Source organism: Vicia villosa, unplaced genomic scaffold (assembly GCF_029867415.1).
Source record: "Vicia villosa cultivar HV-30 ecotype Madison, WI unplaced genomic scaffold, Vvil1.0 ctg.000004F_1_1_1, whole genome shotgun sequence".
NCBI lineage: Eukaryota > Viridiplantae > Streptophyta > Magnoliopsida > Fabales > Fabaceae > Vicia > Vicia villosa.
In genome coordinates, this window is record NW_026704934.1 from 1,336,460 (window position 1) to 1,353,046 (window position 16,587).

General features: G+C 30.4%; 2 protein-coding genes across 2 annotated transcripts; one reads left to right on the plus strand and one right to left on the minus strand.

Annotated features, from left to right (window-relative positions):
• Positions 1 to 5,269: 5,269 nt before the first annotated feature.
• On the plus strand, positions 5,270 to 6,300 carry LOC131621345 (ruBisCO-associated protein-like). The gene has a single exon (XM_058892386.1). It carries the CDS (start codon positions 5,295 to 5,297, stop codon positions 6,096 to 6,098), a length of 804 nt encoding a protein of 267 aa, XP_058748369.1. The 5' UTR covers positions 5,270 to 5,294; the 3' UTR covers positions 6,099 to 6,300.
• Positions 6,301 to 13,187: 6,887 nt separating this feature from the next.
• LOC131621383 (uncharacterized) lies at positions 13,188 to 14,177 on the minus strand. The gene is made up of 3 exons (XM_058892421.1): positions 14,165 to 14,177; positions 13,892 to 14,079; positions 13,188 to 13,493 (listed from the first exon to the last, which is right to left on the minus strand). Exons 1-3 carry the CDS (start codon positions 14,175 to 14,177, stop codon positions 13,188 to 13,190), a joined length of 507 nt encoding a protein of 168 aa, XP_058748404.1.
• Positions 14,178 to 16,587: the final 2,410 nt, after the last annotated feature.

Below are 16,587 nucleotides of genomic sequence, written 5' to 3' on the forward strand. Positions count from 1 at the left end.
TTTATCAAGATATATAATTAATTAAATATTTAAATCAGCATATTATTCTCATATAAAATTAATTAAAGAAAAAAAGTTAATATAAATTAAAAATTATAATGATTATAAAAGAATATTACTTAATATGAAAATTTCATTACTTAACAATATTACTTTAATATTATTTTTATTGATTAAAGGATTCTTCATTTCACGCTTAGTGCAAGAGAGTTCAAGTTTAATTGAAACACACCAAATATATAATATTATAGTCATTTAAAAAATAATTATTTTTATTATTTTTAAAAAATTGTGACAAATAAATTATTACAAAATTAAAATGTCATTTAATATTTTTATTTCTTATTTATAACAATTTGTATTTAAGTTATTCTTTATTAATAACACACTCTAATTATATTTTAACTAAATAAGTAATTTTTTTAAATAAAATAAAATATAGAATATCAGGATATTTCAAATATCCATATCCGAATTAATCAATATTCCAAATTTCTTTTGGAAAGAGTTTTTTCGGATATGCATATCCGAAAAAAACACCAGACATTTTAATTAAATTCAACATTTAAATAAAAAAAATTCAAAGAAGAGTGATTTCAAATATATCCGAAATAATTGAAAACATGATATGAGTGTCTTTGAATATGCACATTCAAATAATATTTTAGAGTTTTCAAAAGTGTTTTTTTTTATCCTATACGGATGTAAAAAGAAATTTTCTACATTATATCTAAACAGGTGGGAATGGTGTTTGATTTGTTTGATATTGCCCTTGCTTTTCACACAAGACTTCTTTGTAAGTGCTTAAGTGGAATAGAAAAACTCATGTATATAAGTCTCATTTAACAGCACAATCACTTAACTACTAGAACTACAAAGAAAAAGAAAAAGAAAAAGAAAAAACAAAGAAAGATCCCTTTTCGAGAATTTATAGTGTGATGGAAAATGGATATAAATGATCACTCTCTTACTTGTCACGTGTTAATGAATTGCACTTTCTTCGTAGCATAATTTCTAGAAGAAACTAACATTTTTTGGGCTGTGTCGATGTGTCATTTCAGATTGGACTTCAATGGGGTTTTCAACTCTTAGGCCCCTTTGAACTTGAAGCACCATAGTTATTAATGGCACATTATGTATTCAACTTGGCTGCTATATCTAAAACACTACTTACTACAACTTAGTGGAAGGTTGACTATTGATTCCCATGCCCAAATATAAAGTATGATATGGACTTTAAAACTCAATATTATGCCTGAGTTCTATGATGAATTTTTCTTTTTCTTTTTTTTTTTTTAATTTTTTTTTTTACAAAATGGACTACATGAAGTTATTTAAATAGGTCAATACGATAGATTAGACCAATTTTCTATCACATGCAATTTAATCTATTTACTTTAATAGATTTTCAAAAAATATTCAAGTTTTCTATGTTCACAAAACTTTGGTCGGACCTAACATGACGCAGGTTAAACCCTAGATTCATGTCGGTCGGCATAATCTATTTTCACTTAATTTTGCCCGCTTTATTTTACAAATTTATGAAATTAAATCTTACATTTTTAAAAATATTGACTTACATGTCTAAATATAGTTTGTTGACCGTTCTAATATGATCGATAAAATATAGATGTCTTGAGCGATATGATATTTAAGAGAAGAGTGAATTTTCTATAACAATTTTTATATAGTGCACTTGTTAAAAAGTGCAATGAAGACATCATCTTGTTGTGTAGCGTTGTCTGAGAGTTTAGAATATTTGACTGTATTTATGACTAATTCATTTGTGAGAAGTTCTCTACCATTCCATGAATGGGTCTTTAGAGGAAACTCCCTTGAGCTTAGACTAAACATCAGAGGTTGGTTTTTTAGGCTCATTCCTCATAAAACGTTACAAAGAGAGTGTTGGGTCATCATTGAGGGAAAACATCCATATTTGGTCAAAAACCCACTTAAACGTCAAAGATTTACCCAAATAAGTGACACTACATATTCATCAAAACTTTAAGGCAATGAATATATGTGTCATCTCATTTATAAAGTGTTGAACTTCTATTTCTCGAAACAATGTGGAACTTATACAACTCACACTTGTTTCTTTACATAGAGGACTTGTTCTCCATTGAATCATCGGAAGAAAATTTTCCTCCATTGACTGCTTTCTTTACTTGGTTATTTCTAAGACACATCCTCATCCATGTTCATCACGAGACGGGCAACAGCTGCCCGATTCGGGCAGCCTAAACTCTTGTTGGGCGACCAGGCCTATTCTGAGCACTAGCCCAACCCAAACCCAAAAAGACGACCTCTTGTGTCACTTAGATAAATGTCGTACTTGCTTTAACTTGTTTTTCATAGACTATCCGTTTCAAAGATTTAATAAATTTTTCAATAAATATGGCAATTTTATTTAATTGTCATTGCATAACAAGTATAACTTTTTCCTCTATTTTAAACTTTTCATATACCGATTTTGCCAACAAATGAGGAAGCTGAATAGAGCCTCATGCCTGCATAGAGAAAATCTACTCGAACCTATCTAAATAAGTAAGCTTTTGGTTGATTGAAATTGTAGGATTATTATGGCACCGAATGTGGTGTGTGCATTAGTCAACTTGATCTTAATCTCAATTCTTAGAGGATATAACTTGGTTAGGTTCAATTAACAAACCATAAGACACAATTGTGGAATATCGAGTCAAGAGAATCTTTGCTAGGAGTAATGTTTGCTGCATGTCACATCTATATTTCTACGTATTTCTATGTGTTTGTTAGTGCTTTCATTCAGACAAATGATAGCCTTAAAAAATCCATTACTTATGTATGTTAATTCAACAAACAATTGAAATAATTCTTATCTATATAGTTTTGTTTTCCAGATTTCAATCATTATTATGTCAAAACAGAGGTGTGTTACTGGTGGAGCTTATATATTCTTTTTGTAAGAATATTATTGTTATATTTATTATAATTAATTGTTACAAAATCAATTAGTAAAATAATAGGATTCAATCAGTATTCGTAGAATTTGAGATTTTTAGTTGTCACACACAATCGTAAGAGACATAGTTCGAACCCTAGTGTTTGTTGTAATTAATAATCATCAATAATTATTGATGTGTTTCAAAATGATAAAGAAAACTTACAAGTGAGTAAATGAACATTTAAGAAAATAATCCCATATAAAAAGTTTAACTCACTTTAATGTTTTTTATATTGAGTTGCATTTATTAACTCAACAAAGAAATTAAAAGATGATAAAGTGTCCCATGGACTAGGGCACTGCAGTGGTCTCAAGTCTTATGTGATCGTTGCTCTAGTCTCTGTAGTCGTTGCTTTAATTTCTTATTTTGAATTTAAAAATGGTAACACTTTATAAAGTGTTGCAATATTTAGTACTAAGAAGTATTGTTGAAAGTGTGTGTTTCATCAAGGACCGCATCCTTGTGAAACAACGCTACTTAGCCTATAAATATGACATTTTGGATTCTGAAAAATACATAACTTTAATCTACCCTCTCTAGTAAAAAATCTCAGATTTCATTTGTCTTGAACAAACTCAAATATATGCTAACTTATCTAAGATATTGCTGCAAATAAAATATATATATATATATATATATATATATATATATATATATATATATATATATATATATATATATATATATATATATATATATATATATATATATATATATATAAAGTGTTTGAAATACTATTAAAAAGTGATTACATGCACACGGTTCAAGTCTAGATTCATTCAACTTACAAACTTTATCTAACACTTTTGACGTCCAATTTAATAATATTGTCTTTTATCAATTGAATTAAAATTTTAGACAAAATTAAAAAAAAAATTATAGATCAAATTTCTCATCTCAAAATACAAATCAATTATAAGAAATATTAAGGATGGTGTATTTTTGTGGTGGTGATTGATCAAAGTAGAGATGTGCAAAAATATGGATAATTGAACCATATGCTTCAATTGAATTGTATTGAATTATAAAAAAAAAAAACTATAACCATTTAAATGAATAATAAACTGAACTATGTATTATAAATAACTCACTTAACCAAACTTAAATTCAAAACTAGTTTAAATCGTTTATTAATTATTTTGGAAAAATATTATTTTAAATTATTTTTAAAGAAAGCATATTTTTTTATAAAAAACAATTAAAAAAATAAATTTTTGAAAATAAATGAAGTATTTTTTTATTCCAAAACATAAAAAATATATATTTTTAAATAAAAAAGTGATTTTCTAAATTAAAAAATATTGATTCTAAAAGAGTTCAAAATATAAAATTAATTTATAATTGAAAACTGGTTATAAATTAATTTATAAATACAAATAGATTCTAAATTAATTTTAAATTAAATTAAAATTATTTTAACCTTTAACTGTATTTTTTTTTTTTGAAGTAGTTGTTGTTAACTAAACTGAATCATAAATGTGATTTATTTCTGTAGAGTTAATAAATTATGAACACCTCTAGATCAAAAGTGTTTGAAAAAAAATACTTTTAAGTCTAGGTATAATATAGTAAATAAATCAATGTTATTTTATTTTGTAAATCAACAAATTTAATAATAAATTTTATTAATTTATCACTTATATTTATCTCTCATAAATAAATATTTAAATAAGAATAAATAAATGGAGGAACTGCCTAAAGAAGGATTAATTTTGGAGTTTTTAGGGATATAATTTTTTATTGTCTTTTAAAAATTAAATAAGAAGTGTAGAAATGAATTAAAAAGGTGGAAATAGCATATCTTTGATTTCATGCATATGCACACTTCCAGCTCTAACTTTGCAATTTCATTCTTTCTTATATCTATAATTAATTGGGCCTAAGCCGAAGAGCTTTACTTTAAGTGTGTTCAATTCCACCTTAATTTTACAAATAATACCGTTATTATAGAAGCTAAAATATTAAGATAATAGGAGCAAATCTAGGATGATATCCATAAGTAGCCAATAATAAGTAGCTAAAATATTCACTTAACCATTATAGAAAGTTGGTGAAACGGTATACCTAATCTTAATGTTGCTATTAGAACAAGTTACTCATGAATCACAATAATTAATCTTAGATATAATTTAAAGGTAACTCCATATATAACTTTCTTTATGCTCTTTTACCTTAAACAAAACTTCTACTTCAAATTTCCAATTAATAAAACTATATAAGAACATTCCATGTTAGCAAATTTTCATAGCAAAATCAAAATTATTCATATTATTACTATCCCCACCCCGCCCCTCCCCTACAAAAATAATAATGTTGTCTATCTTTCGACAATACACATTCGATGATTCATTCAAACAAAGCTTCATATCAAACAAATTCCTAAAAGAATACCAAATTGCCCTCACATTTGCCACAGATTACGACGAAAACCACATACCAACAAATGGAATTTTCACACCCAATTGGGACATAACAAAAGTTACACCTGAAACAATATCTGATCTAAAAAACAAAAACCCTGGAGTCAACATTAAAGTCTACATTAGTATTGGTAACAGTGGTACAAGTTTTCCATTTTGTCCTCAAAACAACGAAACATGGATTCTCAACGCAACAGAATCACTCACAGACATCATTAAAAACTACGAAGATTGCAATATCCAAATCGACGGGATTGATGTTTTGTACGAATGTATCGAAGCTTCACCCGTTGACTTTGTTGAATGCATCGGTCAACTTATAAAAAATTTAAAGGAAAACAGTGTTATAAAAGAAGCTTCTATTTCTCCTTCTTTTGCTCTCAACAAAGAATATTATTTCTTACTATATAAATCTTATTCTTCTCTCATTGATTGGGTGGATTATCAGTTTCAAAATGAGGTTGTTCCTGTCTTTGAACCCAATAAATTGATGGAGGTTTATGATAATTTGGTAATGGAGTTTTATCCTAGGAAGAAACTATTTGCTGGATATAGTGCTGAGAATGAGGATTGGGCTACATTGTCACCAATTGTGTTTTTTCTTGGAGGAATGAATATTCTCAAGAAGAGAAAATGTCCTGGGATTTCAATTCATTATCATAATTACTATCAACTAAACTCAAATAATGAGTGATTCATATGATATGTTTATGTATGTATACTTTAATTATATTATGTTGCAATGTGTGCTTGATGCTAAGGCAATATGTAATATGAAATAAGACCCATGGATGGTGATAAAATATTCTAGCTAACTTTTAATGTATGAGATGCATGTAAAAATCATATATATGTTTCAATAATAATTTGGATGATTAATTAATTGATATGCATATTTAAACACCTAAAAATTGTAGTTAAATTTGTTCAAAACTATACCTTGGTTAATTGTGTTGAGACTTTTTTTTTTATTTGTTATATTTTTTTACTAGCGAGATATTTGTGTGTCTGCACGAATAAATATATTTGATATAATATAAAAAATTATTTAGATATATATGTAAAATGAGTTAATTAATTATAAAATAAATAATGATTATAAAAATTCAATTGTATTAAATAGGTATTGTACTGATAATTAGTCGTAATATGGAAAATTAGTTGTTTACACGACTGTTGAATATTATTCATTTGATACGGTATAAAATGTATATAGATACACATGTAAATTTGAAATAAGTTACTTAATTGTAAAATGAACAATGATCATATAAACTCAATTAATATTGATTAAAAATATATATAATAGGTATTGTGTTGATAGTGACCTATGAGATGAAAAATTAATTGTCTGCACGATTATGGAGTATTATTCTGGTATAAAATATATTTAATTGTACATGTAAATTTAAAATGAGTTAGTTAATTGTAAAATTAACAATGATCATATAAATTCAATTGTATTAAATAATCGTACAAAAATTAAAAAGGAATTCATAAGATGGAGAAAAAAATTGACCTTTGGAAATAAAGATTTTATCTCTAAAATAAAGACAATTGTTGATTAAAATAAAATAGATATTGTCCTGATAGTGACTTGTGATATGGAAAGTCAGTTGTCTACACTGCTATTGAGTATTACTCAATTTGATACGGTATAAAATGTATTTAAATACACATGTAAATTTGAAATTTGATACGGTATAAAATGAACAATGATGATATAAACTCAATTAATATAGATTAAAAATAAAATAGATATTGTGTTGATAATGACTTGTCAGAAACAAAGTTAGTTGACTGAATTACTATTGAATATTATCTAATTTGATACGGTATAAAATATATTTAGATACACATGTAAATTTGAAATGAGTTACTTGATTCTAACATGAACAATGATGATATAAACTCAATTAATATTGTGTGAAAATAAAATAGATATTGTGTTGATAGTGATATGTGAGATTAAAAGTTAGTTGTTTGCATGATTATTGAGTATTATTCAATTTGATACAGTATAAAATGTAGTTAGATATACATGTAAATTTGAAATGAGTTACTTAATTATAAAATGAATAATGATCATATATACTAATTTGTATTAAATAACCATTCAAAAAGAAGAAGAAAATTTGTGAGATGGAGAATAAAAAAAAATTGTGAGATGGAGAATAAAAAAAATTGATATTTGGAAATAAGAATTTTGTCTTTCAAATAAAGACAATTGTTAATAAAAAATTAAATATGTATTGTGTTGATCATAATCCGTGAAATAAAACTTTAATTGTCTGTCCAAGTATTGTGGATTATCAAATTTGAGTAAAATAATATTTAATTTTATAAGTATGAATTATTTTTTAATAACTATGAATTTTGTATTAATAACAATCAAATAATTGTGTTTTTTTTGTTGAAACTAAATTTTGTGTTTTGAATATTCATCATTATCATGAGTTTCTCTCATTTCATTTTAAAGTAGTTATTTTTTTTATGCTTAGAAAAAATAAAAAAGGAAAGAGAAAATGGAGAGAGAGAAAATTTAACTGAATGTGAAAAAGTGTGACAAAAAGAAATGTGGAGGAAATTTGAAAAGTAATTTTGCCACTTGTCAAGTTATGGTTGACTTAAAAAGGAAATAATTGATTCAATAGATAATTATCAAATAGTTTTTAATATAGTGTAAATATTATTAACACAAAAGGTCAATTTAGGGCATTTGGTAGTATCTTTTATTAATTGATATATAGTTGATTATCTACTAAAAAATGATTAATCATATTTGACGACAACCAACATGGTCATCCTTAATTTTTCCTCGGAACCACTGCCACAATCGGACAATTTGATGTGTCTCAGATCCTTATCGACGGCAACAACTCCTGCGACATTATATACTCACAACTATTCATGAAGATGGAGCTTGACCTAAGTGGTTTGCTATCGTATAAAGGCTCTGCTGTTCAGGCATTTAACAAAACCACTACTCATCCATGGGGATACGTAGAGTTGATGGTTTCTGTAGGTGATGGTAAAGACATTCGGATAGTAAATACCTAATTTCTTGTTGTTCCTTGGAGGAGTGTTTACAATTTCATCTCGGGACAACCCTTTGCAGCCACATTGGACATCATTGCCTCGTCGGTGCACCTCAAGCTTAAATATCACAACCTACATGGAGAATCGACCATCATCAGCGCTGACCTAGAGGGGGCAAAGAGAATATACCAAGCTCTTTAGAAATATCTAGGAGATGGAGTAGATATGGAGATTAATGTCGCTTCCCTCACTAGACAACACAACAAGAAGGGATTCATCCCCCCAAAAATTGGCTAACCCGACCAAGAAGAAGCTTAAAGGAATAAGCGATGACTAGTTCGTCCAATTATGTTCCTTATTTTTAATCATGATTAAATAATGTACTTGTATTATTTTTATCTGCATATACATGTAGATATGAAAATAGTAAATGAAGAAATGCTTTATAAAACATTCTTTATTTATGATTATGCATGGCAACATGAAATTTTGGGAACGACCAAGCTCTTTAGAAATATCTAGGAGATGGAGTAGATATGGAGATTAATGTCGCTTCCCTCACTAGACAACACAACAAGAAGGGATTCATCCCCCCAAAAATTGGCTAACCCGACCAAGAAGAAGCTTAAAGGAATAAGCGATGACTAGTTCGTCCAATTATGTTCCTTATTTTTAATCATGATTAAATAATGTACTTGTATTATTTTTATCTGCATATACATGTAGATATGAAAATAGTAAATGAAGAAATGCTTTATAAAACATTCTTTTATTTATGATTATGCATGGCAACATGAAATTTTGGGAACGACCAATGAAATCGATACTCGGTTCAAACTTAAAGTTAGAGATGATGTCGAAGATGCTTTACACGTTTGACTAAAGCAATTAATTCCCCATCTAAAGTCGGGGGTGTTATCCAAGACACTTTGTATGTACGAGTAAAGCAATAAATTTCTCATCTAAAGTCATGGGTGTTGTTAGAGCACTTTGCACGTTTTACTAAAGCAATCAATTCCCCACCTAGAGTCAGGGTACTTGTCGGAGATGCTTTGCACATTGACTAAATAAATAATTTCCCCAAAGGGAATAACGGCCTGCCCTTGTTTGGCGGCTAGCCACTCTAGATGTCGTGGTGGTTTGGCAACAGGTCTACCTCTGATCGGGTTTTAATCTAGTAGGGGAAGAGGAATCGACCTTTGTCATATTGACATACAATTGACTTCAAGGGAAAACTTCGTAAATTCACTAAGATTTGGAGCCATGCACTCGGGATCATAGAAATACACCTCAAGCAGGTAACAAAAAGCATTTCATTTCATTGAAATATTTTTACATACTCGTCGATTATAAGGTATTATCTAAATAGTACATGAAAAAAGGAGAGTGGAGGGCCCCGACAGGTCTAAGACCGTAGAGAAACAATTTCCTCGACTATGACAGCTTGATCTGGTCGGATTTGCTTCCTTGAAAGCATCAAAGGATGGTGGAAGTGTTCCACTTTCTACAAATCATTTTTAAATGACTGCGAAACTGCCTCAAGGATGGAACTCATACAGTCATCCAGCTGATGGGTTAACGAAACATTTTGAGAATGCAAGAACTTTGATTCTTTGTGGGCAAATCTTAAGCTGCTTTGATTAGTTAAAAGTGCTTGGTTCTTTATCGCCATGGTTCTCATTAGATGAGCCACCTGGTTGGGAAGAGAACCAACAAGCTTCGAGCGAAGAAAAACATTTTTAACCCCAAAAAGAGAGGTAGAAGCTTCCTTTACTTCATGCACATACATATTCCGGTGAAGTTTCAGGTTAGAGATGACGTCCTTCATCGATCGCTTTACAGCACGGTACCAGTGACTGGACACACCAAGGGCCAAAGTAGTCGAATCACGTCGGGTATATCGGACCAAAACGTCTAGTTCTTCCTCAAAAATATTTTGAAATTAACGGGAATAAATTTATTGAGCAAAATATTAAATATTAACGGGAACATAAAGTTACTCATCAACATATTGATTATTAATGGGAACATGAAATAAATGCGCGTCATGTACCAAAACCCGTGCGAACGCACGAGTTTGTTACTAGTTAAATTAAACGAGAGCAAGTTAACTCTTTGACCAATTCTTTGAAGTGGATTTTATTTGGTGATCAATCTAGCCCAATGTTTTTAGAATTTAACATGTCACCTCAAAGATGAAGAGATTCTCTTCTTCTATTCCATCAGGTTCTTATACATCATGTGTGTTTCCAAAAATACTACCTGTTTTCGTAAATGTAACTCTGGACGCAACTTTTTTTGCGCAACGTCAAAATTTTCCATGGATGAATCTACGGAATTTGTCCGTATATATATTTACGGAAGCCACCCAGAAACAGAAAACCAAAAAATCAAAATTGCAACGATAAAAACAACATTCATAAATTAAAATCGGCATTACATTGATACTTTTCAACATAAATTAAATATTAAATAATGTTCGCCTGGGTGTTTTGATGTCGGAGTAGGAGACACTTGCAATATACCAACTGATGTTGACATCTTATTAAGATATTTTTGTGTGTGTGTGAAATACAACATAAGAAACCATAAATTTATAGAAAACCTAGGTGAATATGGACCTACCATTTTCTGTCACACAACTTTCTGTAGCTATATCCACGGAAAGAACCCAAATATTTTGGTTTCGTAAGTATATCTATGGAAAATACCCATTCCCTGCAACTCAAGAATATTTTGTAGATGCATCTCTGGAACTTTCATTGTTATATTTTTTCCGCATCAGAACAGAATAATAATAAGAAGTGAGTATATTCCAATTGGAAAAAATTGATAATAATAATAATAAGGAAAGTGAGCATATTGCAATGTTAAATAGTGAGTATATTACACTTCTAAAATTCAAAACAAATCAAAATAAGTGTCGCCGACTAAATCTATTAGTGGTTCCATCTTGAAATTTTCCGCATTCGATTCCTGTTCAATGTTGTTAAATCTTTCGAATTAGTGCTTCCTATCAATAAAAATATTCGGCCACGTCTCGACATTTGCGGTATGATGAGTCGCCCATTTCGGTGACGTAGGTGGTATGGGTCATCCCGATTTCAAGTAAACTTGTACAAAATGACTTGATTTTGCAAGCCATCCAATACTCATGATGTGATCATTTGGAGTCCTAGGTAGTGCGGTGTAGAGCGGGAAAAAGGTTTCCGAAAACCCGTAGTGCGTCAAGTCAATGCACACCCTATCATATGCATATGCAATAAGATGTCCCATTTCCGGGAATCTCATCCATTTTGACACTGGTGCGTGACCACTCAACCAAGGAACAAGATATTCGTAAACCGCTTCAAATTTATCTTTCTCTCCATATAATCGCGTGTAAGAGTCTTTATGCATCTTCAACTCTTGTAAAAGTTGATGACGGACAAGCGCATAACTATCCTCTCTCTTACCGAGCAAAGTCGAAACACATCGGTAGTTGAAATTACCGCCCCCCTCAACATTGACGATCCGCTCGATGTATATGTGCATAAAAACCGGCATCTCGTTGATGAATGGAATTTTATGTGGAATCAGTTTCAAAGGCAGTTTGCTTATGCGAACTCCTTTCATGGAACTTTTTTGAGATTTAGGAGTCGGTGAGTCAGGAAATTTTTTATCAACATGCTCACAATAAGAAGGAGACCATGTAGTTGAGTTGTCATTCGGTGTAAGCTTCATTTTCTTCGGAGCACCCTTTGTCTTTACCGGTTGAGAATGCGGTTTCATGTCGATTGTTTCGGGAAATCCAATCTTCCTTAATTGTTCTTTGATGTGGAGTTTCATGTTATCATCGGCCTTTGAAAATCTCTCTTGTATCGCTTCCAATTTAGTAGAAATAGAGATATTTGGTTTACCTCCTTCCATGCAACCATCATCATCAAAACTAAGTCTTTTCCAATGAGGGCTAACTTCGTCCATTCTTAATGGTTCACCTAGTTTCATATTTTTAGCAATAACACAAGCACATGTGAGACTATATGTTTTAGAAATAGTGCAACCACATTTTGCGCTATCGGAACCTACAGTTTCACCTTGTTTGGCCTCGTGAAAAATATAGTTCAACTCGAGCCGAGACATATAACCGACCAATTGAGAATAAAAAATGTTGTCCTCAAATCGATGTTCCAACACTGTAATGCTCTGACCAAATGTGGTTTGTATCTCATTATGTTGGTTTTTAATCATGAGATTTACGGAGTCCCAATCTCGACACAAGTCACCCTTACTATTACCCAACCAATTTTTCAAACAAGCATGTGCCAACTTAACTCTGTTAGTGGTTGTATTCCCAAGGTGTCAGAAATTATCAGTCCACGTACACACAAACTTCTCCTTCACCTTTTCAAGAATGGTGCTTTCAACATATTTCCACAAATCAAGATACTTTTCACACACTTTTTGAAATTGAATGACGGCATCGGCATAAAATTATTTTGTCGAAGAATTTACAATATGATTCCATGCATCCATTATTTGATCAACAATCACAGCAGACTTCACCAATTTTCCACCTTCGGTCTCTACCTATTTCGTCCCTACCGCTTCTTACTTCTCACACTACATGTTATGTGATATCGATAAAGTAATGCTTTAAAAGAAGGAAATACTTTTGCCACCACATTTATCAACACGGTATCGCGGCATGCAACAATCGCCTTAGGCATCTCGACTTGGTCCTTCAAAAGGGATCAACACACCTCTAATGCCCATGTAAAATTTTCCTTTTTTTCACACTCAAAAAAGCAAAACCAACGGCATATGTCTTCTCGGTAGATGTAACACCAACCATATCAAATAATGGAAGTCTATACTTGTTGGTCTTGTTGGTAGAATCGAGAATGAGCACCATCAAGAAAGTGTTGAACAATTTTATCAAATCTGGATAAGTCAAAAAAATATCTCGGATCGTAACTCCATCGTCGCAAGTTCTGTACCAGGACACAGAACCGTTATCATCCAACAATTGCAATACTTGTTGCATCTCACTTCTATATCCCCTAATCTCCTTGTTAGTGCGGTACCAAATGTTATACACTTGCCTTATATTTGATACATTGTCGGGTTCCTTTCGTTTCAATGTGGCAAATATATTTTTTGGTTACACAAGATTCAAGGTCATGTCACTAATACATGTTTTCTCTTCCAGTTTAGCCGACATACACTAGAATGACCTTGTAACTTTGAGTATAATTCATGGTTGTGCAAACCACAAATAACACTAAATTTACACTTCTTTCTAGCCAACATATAACCACAAATTTTAAAAGGACACTCACATTTTCTACTACCTGTGTCGACTCTTTTAAACTTCCATAGAGGAGTATGGTATTTCCCGCTCCTTTCGCACAACATTGTTACAAAAGCGTTTCTTATTTCCAAACTATTAACTGATCTTTCTATTACCACACCAAAATCAAGTTTAGTTGCATTCCTACGACTCCATGTAAGCATGCTATCACGATCATCAAATTCTTGCTTGTTATTAAAATCACTGTTGACATTTACCGCCTTTACGACAACCCCTTGAACATTTGTAGAAATATCGTTTATAGAAACTAATTCTTTTGAGACATTATCAGGGTGCACCATACCTATTTGTAAATAATAACAAAAATAACACAAAATTAAAAAACTGTTGTAAAAAACAACACAAACATGTTCCGGAGATGTACCTACAGAACGTGTTCATCTTTAACGCGTTCCGGAGTTGTGCCTACGAAAGCAACATTACCTTTTTTATAAAAAAATTCATGATTAATGTGAGTAATGTAATGGACAATGATGAATCTTTATCTAAAATTCAGTCTTCTCTTGTTCTCTTGGAGTGAAAAATGATATTGATGAAGTAGGTTTTTTAGGTTGGTGAAGGTGAGTGTTGAAGAAGAAAAACAATAATGGGGAGTGATCATGCTGGTTCAAAATATAACAAAAAGTTCCGGAGCTATATCTACGAAATATTATGGCGCTAAGACGTTTCGTAGATATAGCTCCGAAAAAAAGAAAATTTTGGCACAAAAAAGGTACTTCCTGATAGATATCTTCGGAATCAAGGTGCATAACTGTAATTGCGCTAGGTGACTAAGAGTATGAATGAGTGAATTGAGATATTCTCAAGATTAAACATGACTCTCCATATATTGTATTAATTTGAAAATTGTTCACGGATAAAGTTGGGTAAAAAGAGTAGGCAAATGTTTTGATAATTCATTATAAATTTCATGCAGGTATTAAATTATATCAATTTTTTAAAAAAGTTCGGTATCTTTGAATTAATATTGGTATTTAAAAAAAGCTTATGTCGTAAATTTCAAAAAAATTCGAAATTCCTAGTAAAAACTCATACATTTATATTGAAAATTTCAAAAATTTTGATATACACACAAGAGTTTTTACTGGAAGTTTTAAAATTTCTGATAAAAACTCTTGAAAGTTATGGTTACTTTATCAAAAATTTCGAAACTACTTATATTTTTGCAATTTTTTCAAAACTTTCGGTATAATTTTGAAATTTTCAATATTCTCTAATACTTTATGAAAAACAGTTAATTTTAGACAGTGGTATAACAATAAAAGCACATATATTATAGGGGTGTTAAGTATAACACGGAAGGTTGCAGATTAAATCTTGTATTGGATACGTTGGGCGGTTAGGCCCATATCCATAGCTCCGTTAATAGCAAAACTAATATCTTTTATTTGAACTGCCAAATAAATATGTGAACACATTAGTTTCTATTTTTATGAATAATTTAAAGATTTTACACTTTCAAAATTAAGATATTAATATAAGAATATCTTAATTTGATTAGTAAAGTATTTTTAACACTGAAACTTAGTGCATGGTGCGTATTATATGGGAATGTTGTAAAGATTGATGATTTGTAAAACAGTGATATATTTATGAACAGATATTAATTTTATCAGCCCAAACATAGTGACTTGTAAAATTTCCTCATGATAAATTATTTACGCGGCTTATTTTTTTTCTTTAATAAAACCGAATTTTACATCTTAAGTTTAACTTGTTCTAAGAATGTCAACTTGTCTTCGTTAGTAAAGATTTTTATTGGAATTTTCACATTTATAGTCCCAAAAATAGAAAAAATTTTCCCGCAGGAACAAGGATAGGAAACAAAGTTCCCTCAAAAGTACTTCAGGGACGAGACAATGAACATATTTCCTGCCCCGTAGAGTCCACACCCTTGTTTAGAATACCATAATATTTTTAATTTATATATAATTTTAAATTTTTATGTAAATTTGTTTGTCATTTCATATAATTTATTTTATAAACATGTTCGAAAGTTTGGTGGTAATGATTTTAAAGAGTATAGATTAAATATTGTTAAAAAAAATATTTATCCTAGAAGATTAATTTCTTTATTTCTCGTGGTTAGTTTTTTTTACTATTAATTTGGTTAAAAATGATCAATAAAATATTTATGTTTATGGATCTCCATAAGAACTTTGGAGATCCCCACATAAAACATTTTTGTTGGAAGAAATCAAAGAGGTGGTGTGGAATAGTGATGGTGATAAAAGTCTCGGCCCCGATGATTATAGTATGAGTTTTTTTAAAAACTGTTGTGATACCATTGAGAAGGAGGTGGTGGGCTTTGTGAATGACTTCTAAGGGAATAATAGACTCCTTAAAGCAATTACTGCTACTTTTATTGCATTGATACTAAAGTCTACTAATCCTCTAAGTCTTGAGGAATACATGCCTATTTGTCTAGTGGGATTTCTATAACGAATTATTTTGAAGATTTTGCCAATAGATTGAAAAAGGTGATGGGAAATTCGATCTCCATTCAACTAGCAGCTTTCATTTCAAGAAGATTTATGATAGATGGAGTTCTAGCTCTTAATGAAATCATTGATTTTGCTTCTAGAAATAAGAGAAAGTGTCTTCTAGTGAAAGTGGATTTTGCAATCGCGTATGATTATGTCTCATGGGAGTACTTGAAGCATTTTATGGGAACAATGCATTTCGGAAGGAGATGGCTCAAGTGGATGAACATGTTGGTTTTTTCAAGTTTGATGTTGGTTTTGTTTAACGGAAACCCTTAAGTGGATTTTGAGGTTGGTAGAAGACTTCG

Coding starts and splice junctions, on each gene's coding strand:
- LOC131621345 (XM_058892386.1), top strand. CDS start 5,295: ATGTTGTCTATCTTTCGACAATACACATTCGATGATTCATTCAAACAA.
- LOC131621383 (XM_058892421.1), bottom strand. Junction 13,494..13,891: donor CTAAACTTGATTTTGGTGTG/GTAATAGAAAGA, acceptor CGCACTAACAAG/GAGATTAGGGGATATAGAAG.